At 34.1% G+C, this 16,716-nt stretch overlaps 1 protein-coding gene and 1 pseudogene across 1 annotated transcript; both read right to left on the reverse strand.

Annotated features, from left to right (window-relative positions):
• Positions 1–563: 563 nt before the first annotated feature.
• LOC120204471 (uricase-2 isozyme 2-like) lies at positions 564–9,110 on the reverse strand. The gene is made up of 8 exons (XM_039204556.1): positions 8,740–9,110; positions 7,545–7,637; positions 6,608–6,683; positions 6,369–6,478; positions 1,910–2,001; positions 1,535–1,708; positions 1,257–1,350; positions 564–798 (listed from the first exon to the last, which is right to left on the reverse strand). The coding sequence occupies exons 1-8, from the start codon at positions 8,944–8,946 to the stop codon at positions 715–717; spliced, it is 930 nt and encodes a 309-aa protein (XP_039060487.1). The 5' UTR covers positions 8,947–9,110; the 3' UTR covers positions 564–714.
• A 5,830-nt stretch (positions 9,111–14,940) lies between these two features.
• Positions 14,941–16,282, reverse strand: LOC120200042 (annotated as a pseudogene).
• Between the last annotated feature and the right edge of the window lie 434 nt (positions 16,283–16,716).

A 16,716-nucleotide genomic window follows, 5' to 3' on the forward strand; every position in this document is an offset into this window, starting at 1 on the left:
ACATAAAGATAAACTAGTCTGTTATTCACTAAACTATTGGAGGTGTTTTATTTTGGTTATCAAATTAAAATTCTTGTCAATTTAGTCACTACCATATATATGTACAAATTTATTCTTTAAAAGCTTCTTGAAGATTAGAAGAAGAAAAAACTCTTCAAAACAAGATGATTCCCCCGCTTACCTAACCCTAAAACCAATAACCCAAACAAGGTGAATATAAAAAAAAATAATTGTTCCCAGCACATGATAGAGTCGAAAGTGAAATGTCGGCAGAGAGAACGCAAGTGGAGATCTAATAAAATCATGTATAGGGAACCAAGCGAACTTAATGGTAAAGTAATGTGACGTCAGTGGTAAATGAATTGTTATTCTTTGAGTCTCATGTTCGAGCACTAGAAATGTCAAGAGTGTGAGCGTTTAATGCCATATGGTTGAGAGTGATATTTGAAGAGATATTACCCCTTATACTTACCCCAGATTAATTAAAATAAATAAATAAATAAATAAAATCACGTAATTAAAACTTAAAGCTCATATTTACTATTTTATTTACCCACACAAAAAACATTGTAACTGTTTATAGTATTTCACATGTTGAATAACGTTACTTCTTAAACATGCACAGGAGATTATCCTTCTGATTGTATTATTAGATAATGAAAAAAACATGCATGCATTCACCTCTTCCACCATACTACATTTGTCTTGCAGCTACTACATCTTTGACCTGAAACGGCTCAAGCTAGCTTCGATCGATCCGTGGGGTTCATCCGTCGGAAGATAAACATCGTCATTGAACTGCACAAACATCATTAGATGATCGTAAAATGACACTTCCAAATGCTGATAGCTTCACCTTCCATGTAAGTTTCAAGAAAAGCAAAAGCACAAAAATTATGAATCCCCTACTTTTTCATTGAAATCACTCTCTAAATTAAGAAATTCGAACTATTAGAAGCAATAGAAGCAAATCGAGTTGTAGGCAGATGGGTCAAATGAGCTTTGGGAGTATGCGAACGAAATATAAAGTCCAAAGAGAAACTTTATAACACTGGTTAATGCAAAAGCAGCAAGCGGACAACAAAAGTAGGTAAACTAAACAGGGCTATGAACGTAAGAGAAATCTTCGACACCATTTGAACATTCTAGCCGATTGAATTAATTTCTATTTGAGTTTTTCACAGCCTGTTTGGATGATCAGTTTACTTGCATTCCAATAACTACCATCTGGCAGATATCAAATGACAGAGTCATACCTTCACAATGTTGCCATTATCCTTGCTTGATATATTAACGGGTAAGAAATGGATATTTGGCATTTTGAGTTGAACTGATGATATGTCGGTGAACCTTAAAACATTAAAACAAAGATGAAATCAATTCAACCAACAACAGTAGGTAAAATCCAAAACTACTGTTGTTCGGTGGTGTAATATTAGAGTTCTAAGAGTATGTATGTGCATGCGCAGGTTCACACGTGACGATGTGAGAGAGAGAGTAAACATTGTGTGCACATGAGAGTGAGAGAGAGAACCTGCCAAGTACAGCCTTTTCCATCTGGAGGAGAGTGCTTTGAACAGATACGCTATATACACCACCTACTGGAGGACCAAAGAAAGTATCAACCAAAACCTTTTTCACATTCAAGTAATGGTCATTGAAGTAAAGCGGCTCTTGAGGGATGCTAGAGACAGATTCATACGAATACCTGCATTCACAAATCACATTTATTTTGGTCAAATAAGTTGACACCATGGAACAAAAGGTCTAAGAATCAAGCCAGCAGGTCAGTGATAAAAGCTATCTTTGAGAAAAGACTTTTTACTCTAGCATATAGTCGCCAAGTAATTACCCCATGTGCCCTCTTTAACTTAGCATTCAATATTATCAAGTAGAAAATAAATTATACCTCCAAGAAGCCGTGACCTCTGTTGCCAGCATCCTTTCTCGCGTTTCAGGAAGAGCCGTGTATTTGTCCCTGATGAACCCTTCAAATCCTGACTGCTCACATTCACATACACCAAAAATCAGTTCGAATAACACTGAACCAAGTATTAGATCTTAAGAGTCCTCAACTACCAAAATCGGGAAAAAGAAAATTTTGCAGACGCAGCAATGAGAGCGGAACTTCAAATTTCTCCTTATACTAAGTAGACAACATTATACCGTCCACACCTCACAATGTCACAATGCATCAATTGTGTTATAAAAAGGCAGTTGATGATTGCTTCAAAAAGGTGCACATGCTGGGCATATATATATGTATATATATCATATCACTAGTGCTTCTATGCAGCACTAGAGGATAAGGGGGAAATAATCGTAACCAATTACAGATATGATCAGCATTCAATGACACATGACATATTTATGGCCTTGGAATACATCATTCCATGAATTAGAAGATCCTATTATGAGAAACTTCCCCCTCATGCAGTATGTGCACTAACCATGTTAAGACTCTTCACTAGTTATTGCTTAGCCTGAGAAATTGCACCCTCTTGCAATATTAGCACTAACTTTATTAAGGTTAAAAGGTTAAATATGATGAATAAATGAGGAAACAGATAAGAAAATAGATATTATAATCATTTATCAAACAAAAGACAAATGCTATTTCTGAGACTTTATTTGCATCAAATTAGCAATACAACTAGTGAAAAGGTATCCTTTTGATAAGATTCTGACGCATGAGCTTAATTTTATAATTTTATAATTTTTTATTTTTTTATTTTAGTTTTATTTTACAATATTTAGTTTAATTATTAAATAAATTTTGGACAGCTAAGATTAGTAGTTTTCCTGAGGGTTAAATATAGGTTTAAGAATATAACTATTTTTTGTAAGAATGTCTATTATAAATATGCTGTAATAGATTTACAGCCACAATTTCATACTATTATCTTTGAATTATTAAAGAAAAACTAGATGTTTTTTATAACCCTAAGTTTTCTACAGTTCCATCTTCTTTCCTGATCGTTTTTCAGTCATAATCCTGCTTTCCTCTCTAAACCGCATCAGATTGGCTTATCTCCCGTACCTATCTCCAGCATTTCTTAAATGGATTTGTTTTCGACAAATAGTAACTTGGCAAAAATATACTGGTCATAATAACCTTTTCTTCCGTTACTTGACAAGAAACATCTTATGAAAATAACAAAGCTTAGTATAAAACTTTGATTTTCTTCCTTACCACTCGTGAGGGGATTGTTATAAGATCAGATTTTAAGCAACCTATTCCATGTTGACATGACTTTGTATTTGCCAATATTTTTTGAAATTGCAATAAACAACATTATATTCAGAAGATTTCATTAAGATCCAAACAAATCATTGATGTACGAAAACAAACTCTTCCTATGAGGCAGATGAAGACCAGGAATGTGTTTAAGAAGAAAAAGCAAGAAAAGTTTCAAGCAGTCCACATTGTAATGATGAAAATTTTGAGATCCCATATTTGCAATGTAATCCAAAAGATCCATCTGAGAATTTGAAGAAAAGTGTGAGTGTATTCTCGGTTGCAGATAAATGTTTCGGTATAGCTAAGTACAGGTCAATAATAACGGCTACAATTGATTTTTTTTTTTATAGAAGTTGGAGGTCTCATTAAAAACTCCCTTCGTATTCGTTCACATACTTAGAAGTATGTTAACGAACATTGGAAGGAAAAAAAGAGTACCTCATATTTTATTAATAATAATACCCAATACAAAAGACAACACGGAAAATCCTCCTATGGTGATATACACCATTACAACAAACACCTTAAACTCTTAAATCCTCATCCAAAGCCAAAAGTCAAATCACCTTAAATCTAAATACACCTCCATCAATGGATCAAAAACAGCGCAAAAGAACATAATACAAAAGAAAAGCAACACCTTCAACCATATAAACTAAATCAAAGCCTCAAATAGAGAGACGAGATCTAATGAGATTTGTCTTCTTCAGGAGCCCAAGGGTTTGGTTTGAATGAAGGCACTATCTCATGCACCATAATCTTGAAGGAGTTGTCACCAACCTTCAATTCCATCGTTGCATCAATTCTCGCCTCAGCCTTTGTGAGGACTTGAATTTTTGCACGATCAAAGGATGATGGTGACTGACAACTTTCGTCGATAGCTAGTAAATGACCCCACTTATCAGCAATGTTCTTGAAAGTATCCCAATTCCATGTGTGAAAAGGAACAACCTTGCAAACTAACCATACTCGACGACACTCCATTACCAAACTCTCTGACCAAGCTTCAACTCTGGAGAACCATTTTGCGAGAGTCTCTGATTTATCGATCTTCACACTTCTCAATGAAGCAAAGTCTTCGAAAACCATTAATACCGCATTTCCAGCAGCTCTCATTAAGGAGAAGCCAGTAAGGCCCTTCGCATGCATTTGTTTAGCGAGATGACCGATTTTGATAATCTCCTTGCACCACCCAACTAGACAATTGCTCAACACATGAAGTTTTTCTTCATCTATAACGCCTTCAACTTTATAAAGATCCTTCCTCGAATCACCTTCCAACCCGGACTTGCGATGAACAACTGTCGATGACTTTCTCTAATAAGAGTGTCGAGGTTTGAATTTAGCAAAATAAACACCAATTTTGCTTCCGTCGATATGAGAACCATTCATTTTTGAGATCGCTCTTCTTGCTTCATCGATTGTTGCGAAGCGAATGAAACCAAAGCGAACTCCTTTTGAATTTCTTTTATTTGGAATAAAAGCATCAAGAACCCGACTGTGGGAGCAAAATAAATATCCAAACCTCTTCCAGTGAATGTTCTCTGGTAAATTATCAATAAATAACGTGTAGTATCCAGTCTTATCATTACTGCACCCCTTTGAGGTGGACTCCAACAGCATCCTCTCATATTTTCCCCCGTCGCAGTCCTACACTGTTTCTCTTTGGCCTTCTCCACTATCTTCCAAGTCGGCGCCTGCTGCTCCACTCTCTGTTTATGAAGCTCCGATTCCGTAGCCTTCGGCACCAAAATCTCCACTCGGTTCACCTTCTTATCTGGAATTTTCAAACTTTTTCCAGCCTCTTTATCCCCACTATTGGACTGACAGCCAACCTTAGCCCCGAGAGTTGTTGCTTCAACCCTCATCTCATCTTCTTCCTCACGTTTCTTGGTCACCTTTTCCTCCAACACATGGACATCATAACTTGATGGACGAACTTCTTTAGGAACGGAAGATGAATCTGCTGTCTCCCTCCCAGCTACAAGCTTGTCATCGACAAATTTCTTTAAGGTTTCTGCATCTTGCACAGCTTCTCTTGCTTCCCTTAGTTTAGTTGAAGACTCTTTAACGAGCTGCTCAATATCAAGCCTTGTCTTATGCAATTTGTCACGTAATTCAGCAGTGTCTTTAAGTGAACCAAGGGAATTAACAAGGCGATCAAATGCCACAATAGCAGTTCGTATCTTGGAAATCCCCGCCTCCACAGACTGCGAAGCCGAAGCATGTTCTGCAGCTAGCCTTGGCTTTTGCCGAGAGGACTTGTAATGGTGAGGGGTAGCAAGACCCACTTCAAGTTTCCGGAAACTCATTTCTTTTGTTTTGCTTTATCGTTGAAGAATAGCAAAGGAAGAAAGGGTGATGAACAGAACTAAAACGCAGCTAAAGATCAGCGGCAAACGTATAGATAATGACTTGGCTGACTTGATTGCTTTGTGGAGAGACGATAGACGCAAGGAGATGGAGAAGGTATAGATAATGACTATACAACTGTTGAAGTTCGCGCCGTCGTCGGAGAAAAAGAAAGAAGCGTCGCCAATAGCTAAAAGTCGAAGGGCCACGTCCAAGATCCACTGAGTTGTAGGCTCTCCATGGTGAAACGAAGCCTAGATCCTTGATGCTGGCGTCGAGTCGAAAAAACCTGGAAGTTTTGGTGAACAACGGCCACCGGACGTGACGTCCGGCGCGGCGTCAGACGGCTGCGGCGGGTGGCTGATGACGGCGGCGGACAACGGGTGTATGTCGGAGGAGAGAAAAAATTTCAAAAACGCCTGGGGGAATTTGAAATTTGAAAACGCTGAACTACACTTGAAATTTAGAGGTGCTCATTTCATTTCTTTTACTATGGAACGACATTTCAAAATTATATCTTAATAAAAGCGGGATAATGTAATTTCTACATAGCATGGAAGTCAAAACAGTAAGCAGCTTGTATAGCGAAAACAAACAGCTAAGATGAAAACTATGGAATTGCAACAATTTTATATTCCCTGGAGAAAGAACATTTTTAGATAAGAAATATAATTACTTCAACAAGAAGATGCCCTTTTTCCTGAACATTTAAAGGGAAATTTAAAAATATAAGAACCACGTACCATATGAAATACATGAAGACCAACAAAGTTACCTGGGTTGTCTTCAGCAAAGATAGGCCTTCAATACCAGAAGTCAGTTGTAAAACGCTGGACTTCTGTACAATTGCTTCTGCAGTATGCTTCTCAGATCCAAGTTTAAAGCCTTCAAGGAACAAGGTACAAAAAAAAAATTCAATTAGACCAAGCAGAACGATTTATGGAAGTTGATCCCAGAAGAAATTCATCAAACAGCAGAAACATTGTAACGTCGCCCAAAATTAGGAAGACTAACCATGATCATGTGGTTGACTGTTTACTGAAATGCGTTCCCATGGCTTTTCTACTATCTTTACTATTGCAGTATAAACCTGCATAACATATGCATCAGTCAAATGGAAAGCAGTTTACAGAATATTTAATGTGGTACACCCAAGCCTTAGGTTCTCAAACATTTTTTCATTGATTATTGACATGAATAGTTATTCAGTCATTTGTGAATCAAATTTATTGTTTGTTTTCCCTGCTCAATATTAGTAGATGTAGGAAAAGGTCTGGATAGAGAAGACCTCAAATCTCAACTCAAATAGATTTACCCAAAACATTGTTAAGGTATATCCAGATAGATAGAACTATTGAATCGATATTTTAATCCCCTTATACATGGAGAATGTTGAGTTCCTACATTCATGTTTCACTTTAGCAAGCAATTAGCGCTATTCATGATAAACACAAAGCCAACAGTACTGAGCTTTAGGGACTTAGGAGGATTCTTTTAGCAGTGATGCTGTACCCTGCTTTTATCTATAGCATATTTTGCCCATTGTATCCATCTTTACTTATATTTCGAGATTTTATTGAGTTCTTAACACTTCTATGAAGCTTTTTAATGTATTTTATCTTATATATTTCATACAGTAAGGCCTATTCCATCGGGATATATATACAGTAAGGCCTATTCCATTGGGGATTATATATAAAGCATATTTTTAGAAAAATAAAGTCTGTTATAAATCCCTAAACCTCTAATTTCCTGAGCCACCAAATTGGATGATCTATCATTAGCCTTTGCAAAAGAACTATGCTACTCTGATTTTTTCCAAATGTGGGGAATATGTTACCTACGGAAAAGGAAAGAGAATTATCTTCATACAAAGAAGAGAAGGAATCATCCAGCATCTGGCTACTTCCTCCACAAGATTAAAATAAATTCTTAAACATCAAGAAACTACCTGCGGATAAAATGATGTGAAGTGCTCTCCCAGTAGAATAGCAAATTTCTCTGGTGAAAGTTGTTCTGAACATTCCTTCGCTTTGACATAAACCTGTATTAATTTTAACAATTACTCTCAGGTGATGAAACAACAATACTGTTATACAAAAGAATTCCTCAATCAACATGACCGTATATATGATAAATGCTTAATTAAGAAATTATCATTTGAAGATTAAGTTTTATATGAAGATACACTAGCATAATCATTTTTTCCTTCTACCAAAGCTAATTTCTAGACCGAATCCAAATCATTCTATATGGTGCAACTTTTACTTTTCTACCTCAACAGCCATATTCAAATAATTTCCTTCAATTGTAAACAAATAACCCATTTATTTTATAATAAAACGAGTAGAGATTTGAGCTAAGTTCTCCTAGAGATCAATAACAACTAGGTCAGAAGTTGCGCTTGGTTGAGTGAAGAAGTGTCAGGATGGATATGTTATGGTGGGACAATGGAAAGAAAAATGAATTTAGATGTGTCTTGCAAGAAAGAGAACTGAGAGAAAAGAAAATATGAAAAATTATCATTTCCCACACCAAATGGTATGGATCAAATATCTATATTTACAAGATTATTTATTATTTTTAAAAAAATTACTCTCTAATTTTTCAATCATAGTAAGCAATACATCAAAAAGAAAATTATTTTGTTCTCTGTTATTCACCTTCCCTACCAAGCATGCCATCAAAAGGAAATTTATAGATTTTTTTCCTTGTAATTTTCTATCTTTCCAATCAGAAGGTTAAGAAGGACTTCGAAAAGAAATAGTCAAAAGTCAAAAGAGCCAACAAAAAAATATCAGGAACTGAATAATAGAGAACTATAATACTTTGAATAGGAAATCATGCTAAAACAAGTAATAACGAAAATCCACGCAGTAGAAACAAAATTTTCTTTACAATTTAGCCTGAAATGAAAAGGAAAACACAAATTAATTTTTCAACAAAAATTATATACTTTTTGAATGATCCTTAGATTAGATCGTTAAACAAATAAAAGGCATCAGAAATCATCCAAGACGACAAATAAATTGCAAAATCATTTTGTTTCAATACTTCTCTTTCTGCCAACAAACACCAACGCCCTAACCTTAAACTTGATTTAGAAAAGAAAAAGGAAAAAGAGCAGTTTCAACAACGAAACTAACAGTATTTTTCATGGTGTCCGTAGCGACGATGTCAGAGTTGTCGTCGCTGACATAGGCGGCAACGCAATTGGAAAGCAAGCTGATGTTAACATTCCATTCCACCATGAAATGATGGCGTCCATCTTTGCTCCTCCAAACTCTGGCCACTCTCACCCTTGCCTTTCCATGCCTCTGCTCGAAATTGAATCCTTCCAACGCCTTCGCCATTGATCTTCTTCTTCTTCTTCTTCTTCAACTGTGATTTCTGAGATCTATTTAAAATTTCTTTTACAAATAATCAACAACAACAAAATTCACCCTTTTTCTGATCTGATCGCCTGCACCTGCTAGTCTGCTACCACTGTGCCTTAAATCTTGAATCCTTTTATTTTTTTTGGTTCTTTATTGCCTTATCATTCTGATGAATCGAATCATTCTTTATTTGTAGGTAATATACGTCATTTTCCGTAGAATTTTATTCTCTCTTTCACTCATTTAACTTTTAATTTTTTAATTTATTCATTTAACTTTGATATTTCTTATTTTGGCCACTCTAACTACTTTTATTACTTTTTATTATTATTTTATTAATAAATTTTGATTAAAATAAAAAATATATTAAATTAAATTAAAAAATCTAAAATCATATCTAAAACCAAAAATTATATATAAACCCTAAATTACAAACCCTCAACACCCGTCTTCAACAGCCTCAACCTCACCAACCTGCCCCTTCCTTTCTGGCCATCCTTCATCCACCGACATCAGATTCATTAAATTCAAGAAATTCTAATGCACCTTGTCCCTAAATTCAAACTAAAAATCGAGAAGATTAACCCATTGGTGATTGGGTCGATGATAGGAGATGTCTAATTCATAGATCTTTATCCTTCACATGTAGTGGCTTTAACGGGATTTAGGAGCACCAATGACCGCTTTTGGATAGCAGAGATGACCCTTATAACTACAGATATTGACCTTTGCGTTGTTGACCCACCGTTAGTTATTGATCCACTGTGGACGAGGATGACCAAAAAGTGTGGGGAAGGTGATTTAGGATTTGAGGAAAAAGAATTGGATTTGGGGTTTTGGGTATGATTTTTAGATTTTTAATTTAATATAATTTTTTATTTTAATATATATATTTATTAATATAATAATAATAAAATTATCAAATCATATTAAAAAATAAGTTAGAACGACCAAAATAAGAATAATATCAAAGTTCAATAAGTAAATTGAAAACATTGAAAACCAAATAAATGAAATAGGAAAAAAATACAGTTTAGTGGGAAATAATATAGTTTACCCTTGTTTTTATCCCCATCTGATAATATACTTTTGACTAAAATACACATTTCTTGACGGTGACTAAAATATTATCGGAAGGCGGTTATTTTATAATAGTATTATGTAGTATTTATTTGGTATATTACTCTATATAAATTGGTATTTGAATTTGATAACTTTATAAACTAATATATAAATTTTATTTTATATTTTAAATTAATATCTGTGTTGATTGGCATTTCAAATTTACGAATTTTCTAAATTAAAAATATTAATTTATATAATAAACATATTTATTTTTCTTTGACGCATCCATGGTATTTTAAGCAAGGTGAGTAACAAAGTTAAAATAATTGCATTTAAGGTCAAATAGTAGATAAGATGCCAACCAAACTAAAATTCAAATAGATTTTATTAGTTTTGTAATTCTAAAAATATAATTTAATTTAAAATAAATAGTCTTAGGCCGATTACAATGTAATATATGTTAATAGATATTAACTTAGAGGGGACAAATGGGGTAGTCGTCCCTTACAAATTTTAAATTCATATATATTTTAGATATTTTCTTTATATTTTCTATTGAGAATATGTTATCACCTCTCCTAAAAAAAATTAAATTCTTTCATGCTTAAAATTTTATAATTTTGTATCTCCAACATAAAATCACGCATTCGCCCTTGTCTGTTAAGAAATCTTTTTTAGTCATTGACAATATACATATTTACATACGTAGTTGTATGAACTCATGACTTCTATAAAAAATAATATTTCCTTTAATCATTAATACTACTCATATATTAATCTAAATATTTAACTTTATTGAAATTTTACGCACATGATATGTCTAACCGATCCATTCACGTTTGGTGTCTTTTAAGATAAACCTTGTTCAAGATTTGACTTCCAATCCACATGCATGCATGAAAGAGGTCCAAAAGTGTATCCTACAACATATTATTACTTATTTCACCCACAGGAAGATAAGGTGGTTTCCATTTATTTTGTCTTTTGATGTAATTATCAATCTATTATTCCACTTTGTTTACGACCTCACAAAATGTTCCAAGGGCAGGAGTCAATGCTCTTCAAGGAGATTTTTTCTTCAACAATAAGTATTAAAGTTTGATTCGAATCCGATCTGACTCAAATTGATAAATAGGTAAAGCTAAAAGAGAATTAAGAAAAATAGAAAATTTAGTTTGATAAAAAAAATCAATTCTATTTTAAGTTAACTGAAAATAAGAAACATAATTTGAGTGGATTTCTTACTACCAAACTAAGATGATCAAAATCAAACAAATCCAAAAAAACAAAACTATCACTATTGTTTACATATAGTAAAATTCATAAGCTGGTGCTAGGATGAGTTGTTCGCGTTAACTAAGAACATTGCATCTATCACTGGATGCAGGGATGGATTTAGAAGCACTCGTCTCCTACCTAAAAATTTAGGTTAATAGTTAAGAGATACTCATAATTAAGTTGTAGGGAATGTATGAATCAAATAACCTTAATAGTTAAGGGAATTGTTGTTATTCTTTGAAGTTCACAGATACATCTGATAACTTGTTCATTTATATCCATTTCTTAAATTGGTTAAGAGAAACATTGTACCTGACATTGATAAGTTTGATTAAAATTCACAAATACCTCCGTTCCTATATATTAAAATTCACAAAGAATTAGTTATGCATGTAATTGAAAGATCTAAAACATACCAACCTCTACTGAATAAATGTTGGTTTGCCCTGCAGTGTCCTTTTCAACACATACAGTCTAGCCTCGTTGGCGAGGTGGAAATATCCCGACCAGCCCGTCCCAAAAGATGTACAAGGTTGGACTATTTTTTAAAATGAGACCCATAAAATATTTTATAATAAAGATTAATTTGTTAAATTTAAAATTATGAGGGATCTACGAGATATTTTTATCAAAATCATGAAAATGATTAAAGATACTGTCAAAATCTTCATTTGCGACTTTCTCGAGAATCAAACGGAAAAATTATTTTTCTTTCGAACAAAAATGTCGCTAGGACATAAAAATTATACATGAATGGACCTAAATGACATTCATGTGTAGTCTCTCCCAAATTTTGAAGTCATATAATATATCATAGATCACACTTGTATATGGACGAGCCTCACTCACCTTCCCAACCTGTTCAAATCTAAATATAAAGCAACTGTTTTACTATTAACTAAGATCACACCAACTTCATTGCTAAACTATATCAAAATAGAAGCTGCAATGTAGTTTATGCAAATACATATGAGCAACTTAACAAGTTAGAGGTAAAGTTTTGGAAACATCGACAATGGAGTTTTTCATACAATAGAAGTCTATTTTCATCCCTTAAAATTTTATAAATTTCCCCCCTTTAATATGAAATCTTGTGTCCGTCTTATGCATTTTTGAACATGGATACAAGGATGTAACATGTAATGTAACACCCCCAATCCGTATCCGACCCGGATACGAATCCGATGTATCACATTCAAAGCATGTACATTTATAAAAACTATACAATATTTAAACTTTTATTATCACAAAAGGTATATTTACATACTTAAGTTCAAAACATTACAAATTTGATCAGAGCATTCGTAAATTACACTTTTCTACATGCCAACACTGATGACCCAACAAAATACATATTGTCACTACTAGAAAAGATCCCTTTAATGAAACGCATTGCGCGTCATCTATGGGTGCGGATGACACACAAATGCCTGTCGTTGAAGCCGCCGACATGAATCTCAGATGACACGCAATTGTGCGTCATGAATTTATGACGTGCATTTATGACACGTATTTATGACGCGCATTTATGACGCGCATTTATGACGCGCATTTATGACACTCATTGCGCGTCATTGAAGCCCCCGTCATAAACGAAGACGACACACATTTGTGTGTCATAAATTTAGCGCATTTATGACACGCATTTATAACGCGCATTTATGACACTCATTGCTCGTCATTGAAGCCCCCGTCATAAACGAAGACGACACACATTTGTGTGTCATAAATTTATGACACGCATTTATGACTTACATTGCGTGTCATTGAAGCACACGTCATTAGAAAAGATGACACACATTCGTGTGTCGTGATTGTATGTCGTAAATTATATATATATATACATTGTAGATTGACAAATAATCAAACTAAATCACATTTAATGCCTCATAATACTAAATATATATATCATATTATATATAAGCAATCCATTTGCATACAAGGCATTCACATTAAGTTATCAAAAATATTGTAATCTTATGTCGATACAAAATATCACGGCATAATAAAGTTCTACTACTATGCCCTCGCCATCCGGGCGTGTACACAAGAAATCATCATCAAGTTCTACTAAAGGGGAGTCTTGTGAAAAATCAAAAGTAGCATGGTATTCCAACATATCATCAGTTTCACCATTTGCTCCATACTTGTACATCTTATGTGGTGTGAAGCCGACAACAGACAAATTCACACCTTGTCTACCTAGCAAAAAGAACACAATTTGGAAGATTCATTGCATACTATTAAGTCTGTTAACTAGTTAAGATTCTGCAGAACTTTGATAAGTTAGAGAACTGCTAAGTGCAATACAATTCTCCCAAGTTTCAATTCATACCTTTTGCATATCTGATCCAATGGAGTGCGGTAATGATTAAACAGTAGCTAGATACCATATCCAAGCTTCCAGTGCTTCTGCAACTTGTATTTCAAAAGATGCAAAAGAAGGCTAAATTGACCCATTATTTAAAGAATTAATAGGACTAAAACAAACTGTGCTGATATTAAAGCCACAAATGCCTCACAGCTGGAAGTATATGAAACCTTATTAGGGGGCATATGGACCAGTGCATCATCGTAAAAACTATTTGATAACTCATTATTGTCATCATTCTCAACTGCAAGCTCTGAGTCAAAAGTGAAGACCCCATTAAACTCAAAAACATCATTCAGCTTCAAGTCTGACTCTGGAGAATCATATATCTGCAATAAAAAAATGGAGAGACTATTCCCATAATAAACCCTACAATCTTGAATATTCCTGCGAATATTGTTAATGATATCTGCAGCACTGAATGGTGCTTCTTTCTTTCAATGCATTTTAATACATAATCTCTTTGTCAACAATATTAAAATGTGACTATCATAGAAGATAATGAAGGCAATGAGCATACCGCTGCAATCATAGACAAAGCAAAAATTATCTTCAAGCTCTTGCTTCTAATAACAGTCATAAAACACTGCTTGATCTTTCCAAAAGTTGAAATCTAAGAACAATTCAGGAGAAAATAGTTAGTATTTGAACATTCTATGAAGCGAAGAAGATGAAGTTTCCATTATGGTCAAATGCAACAGTGAGTTTTCACATGCTTTTAACTCATGAAACTGAATGGAAGAGGCTCCAAAAAGATGATATATTTGTATTCAAAGCAAAAAAGTGCAAATAAACCTTTCAGTTCCCTTCATCACTGCTTTGGGGTAAGTCAACTTGATATATAGTATCATCATGGCTACTATGTGAAATAAGTAAAGGTTCCGAGAAAGTCTCCGATGGTATTTCTTCGACTACACTGTTTGCAGACGTCCGCATAATAAAATACAAAATGGACCACATATAAATTGCTTGTATTTGTATCACTAGAAACACAAGTACACAAGGTCATTAGTATACAAATTAATGCATTTTCCCCTTTTTTTTCTTTTGTTTTATATATTTTTCAGTGATTTGTCATGAAAGAAGTTGTCAGTAGAGTTGAACTACCAAGTGCAGTCATGCAACATGCTCCACTAAGCATGTAAACAAGTAACTGAGGCAGGAATTGAGAGACATCTAATATTTAATCACAGATATACCTCAATATTACACTTCATTTACACATTTATCGAGCAGGATTAACATGGACAATACTGCTAGAGAAATAAAAGCATAAGCCTCTCCATATGCAGAGCAAGTGGACGAATCTCCAAAGGACTATTAGTCTCCTTGCAGAGGGCTGGAGATATGATAAGAAGCATGTTCCCCAGATTTGCTGTGAAACATCAAACACACAAGTGATAGACTACAGAGAGCTAAACCCTTAATATGGCATTAGCTTAACAACAATCACTGTAGAAATTTTGATACCAGAAGAAGAGCAACCAATTACGAGGCCCTGGAGGTGTCGAGGAGTTCTTGTAATCTTTACAAGCATCCATCCGAGTGTCAAACCGATCATACATGAGATAAAGATGTTTAATGGCATAAACCACCTAGAGATGCATCCAATGATATTTTGGTTAAATGAGTTGGAACATAATACTTTAAATTCGTTTAGTACTCATGAAGTGAACATAAATGAACTCACAAGGTAGCCAAAAACTCGATCTTGATCGTATCGACAAGAAAACAACTAAATTTTTGAACATTAAGCTTGATCAAACATTATCCAGATGAGATATACAAAAAATACAAAATCCAAATTTTTGAAAACAACTAAATATTGTCAAGTTCAAGAGAATATAATACAAGTAACTATACCATTTGGATAATACATCCACAGGTATTTCATATCCATATCTGAACCAAAACTTAGCTGCTTCATTCCTTGCTTGTTGGACCAAGGTCCTTGCATCAGCTGAAGAGTGGAAATGCCAATTATCATCAGTGTGAAAAGAGATATATCATTATAGCCCAGAATCCCTTACATCCCCAAAACCCTAATTCACTAGTCAACAAAACAAAGATCTTGGCAATTCGAACAAATAATATCTAAGAAATATATTTACCAAAATAAAAAAATTGTATTTAGCAAAAAAAAAAAAATTAAACCTGTCATGCCAGTAGCCAATAATCCAAGGAACATGCTAATAGGGAAAAGATGAGTGACACTAGTCTGATCCAATAGCTTGTCCTACATAGCATTATTCAAAATTAAATACCCAAATCTAAGAAAACCTTAAAATCACTTTAATCCCAAAAATAAAGAAGTAAAGGAAATGTAAATGGGAGAGTACGGACGAGAACTTTCTTCTGGGTAACAACACAAACAAAATCTTTTCCTCGAACATCAATGGATGTGATCCCAGATGCTTTCACTACCTTAAACACATGCTCTGCTCATTTTATTCCAAAATAAAAATTTAAAAACAAATAATAACAATAATAAAGTTCTTCCAGATTCCAGAATAATAAAGTTAAAATACACATACCGACTTGGAAAAGTCAAACTTCAGGAGAGAAGATACATATACAACTGAAACAAAAATACCTCATCTATGTAACCATGAATAAACATCAATACCCACTTGCAAAACTTGCAGAATATCATATATGTTGGGGGAGGAAAAATGGAAATAAAAGTGAAGAAAAAAGGAGAAAATAAAATATCTGCTTGCTAGCGTATTTCATGATGTGAACGGGTTCAATGAAAGGTTTCATGAATCTAAGCAGACCTTTGATTCCCATTGTTTATCCCCTGTTGTTGGTTTTGGGGATTAAGGTTTTTTTTAGGGGAAGATGATAAGGGGCGCTGAGAAAAAGAGAAGCGGGAAAGCATGTAAGTTAAATTATGGGGGAAAATTAAAAGACGACTTTTATAGATGACACACAATGAAAAGTGTACTCCGTGTTTTTGCTAAATTTTTAGATTATGACTATTAAATATGACACACATTATTGTAAATCATAAATCGTTTAGATTTTAAGAA

The sequence above is a fragment of the Hibiscus syriacus genome, unplaced genomic scaffold (genome assembly GCF_006381635.1).
Source record: "Hibiscus syriacus cultivar Baekdansim isolate YM2019G1 unplaced genomic scaffold, ASM638163v2 tig00000340_pilon, whole genome shotgun sequence".
Taxonomy (NCBI): Eukaryota; Viridiplantae; Streptophyta; class Magnoliopsida; order Malvales; family Malvaceae; genus Hibiscus; species Hibiscus syriacus.

Coding starts and splice junctions, on each gene's coding strand:
- LOC120204471 (XM_039204556.1), bottom strand. CDS start 8,946: ATGGCGAAGGCGTTGGAAGGATTCAATTTCGAGCAGAGGCATGGAAAG. Junction 1,709..1,909: donor GAGGTCACGGCTTCTTGGAG/GTATAATTTATT, acceptor TTGTGAATGCAG/GTATTCGTATGAATCTGTCT. Junction 1,351..1,534: donor GAAAAGGCTGTACTTGGCAG/GTTCTCTCTCTC, acceptor TAATGTTTTAAG/GTTCACCGACATATCATCAG.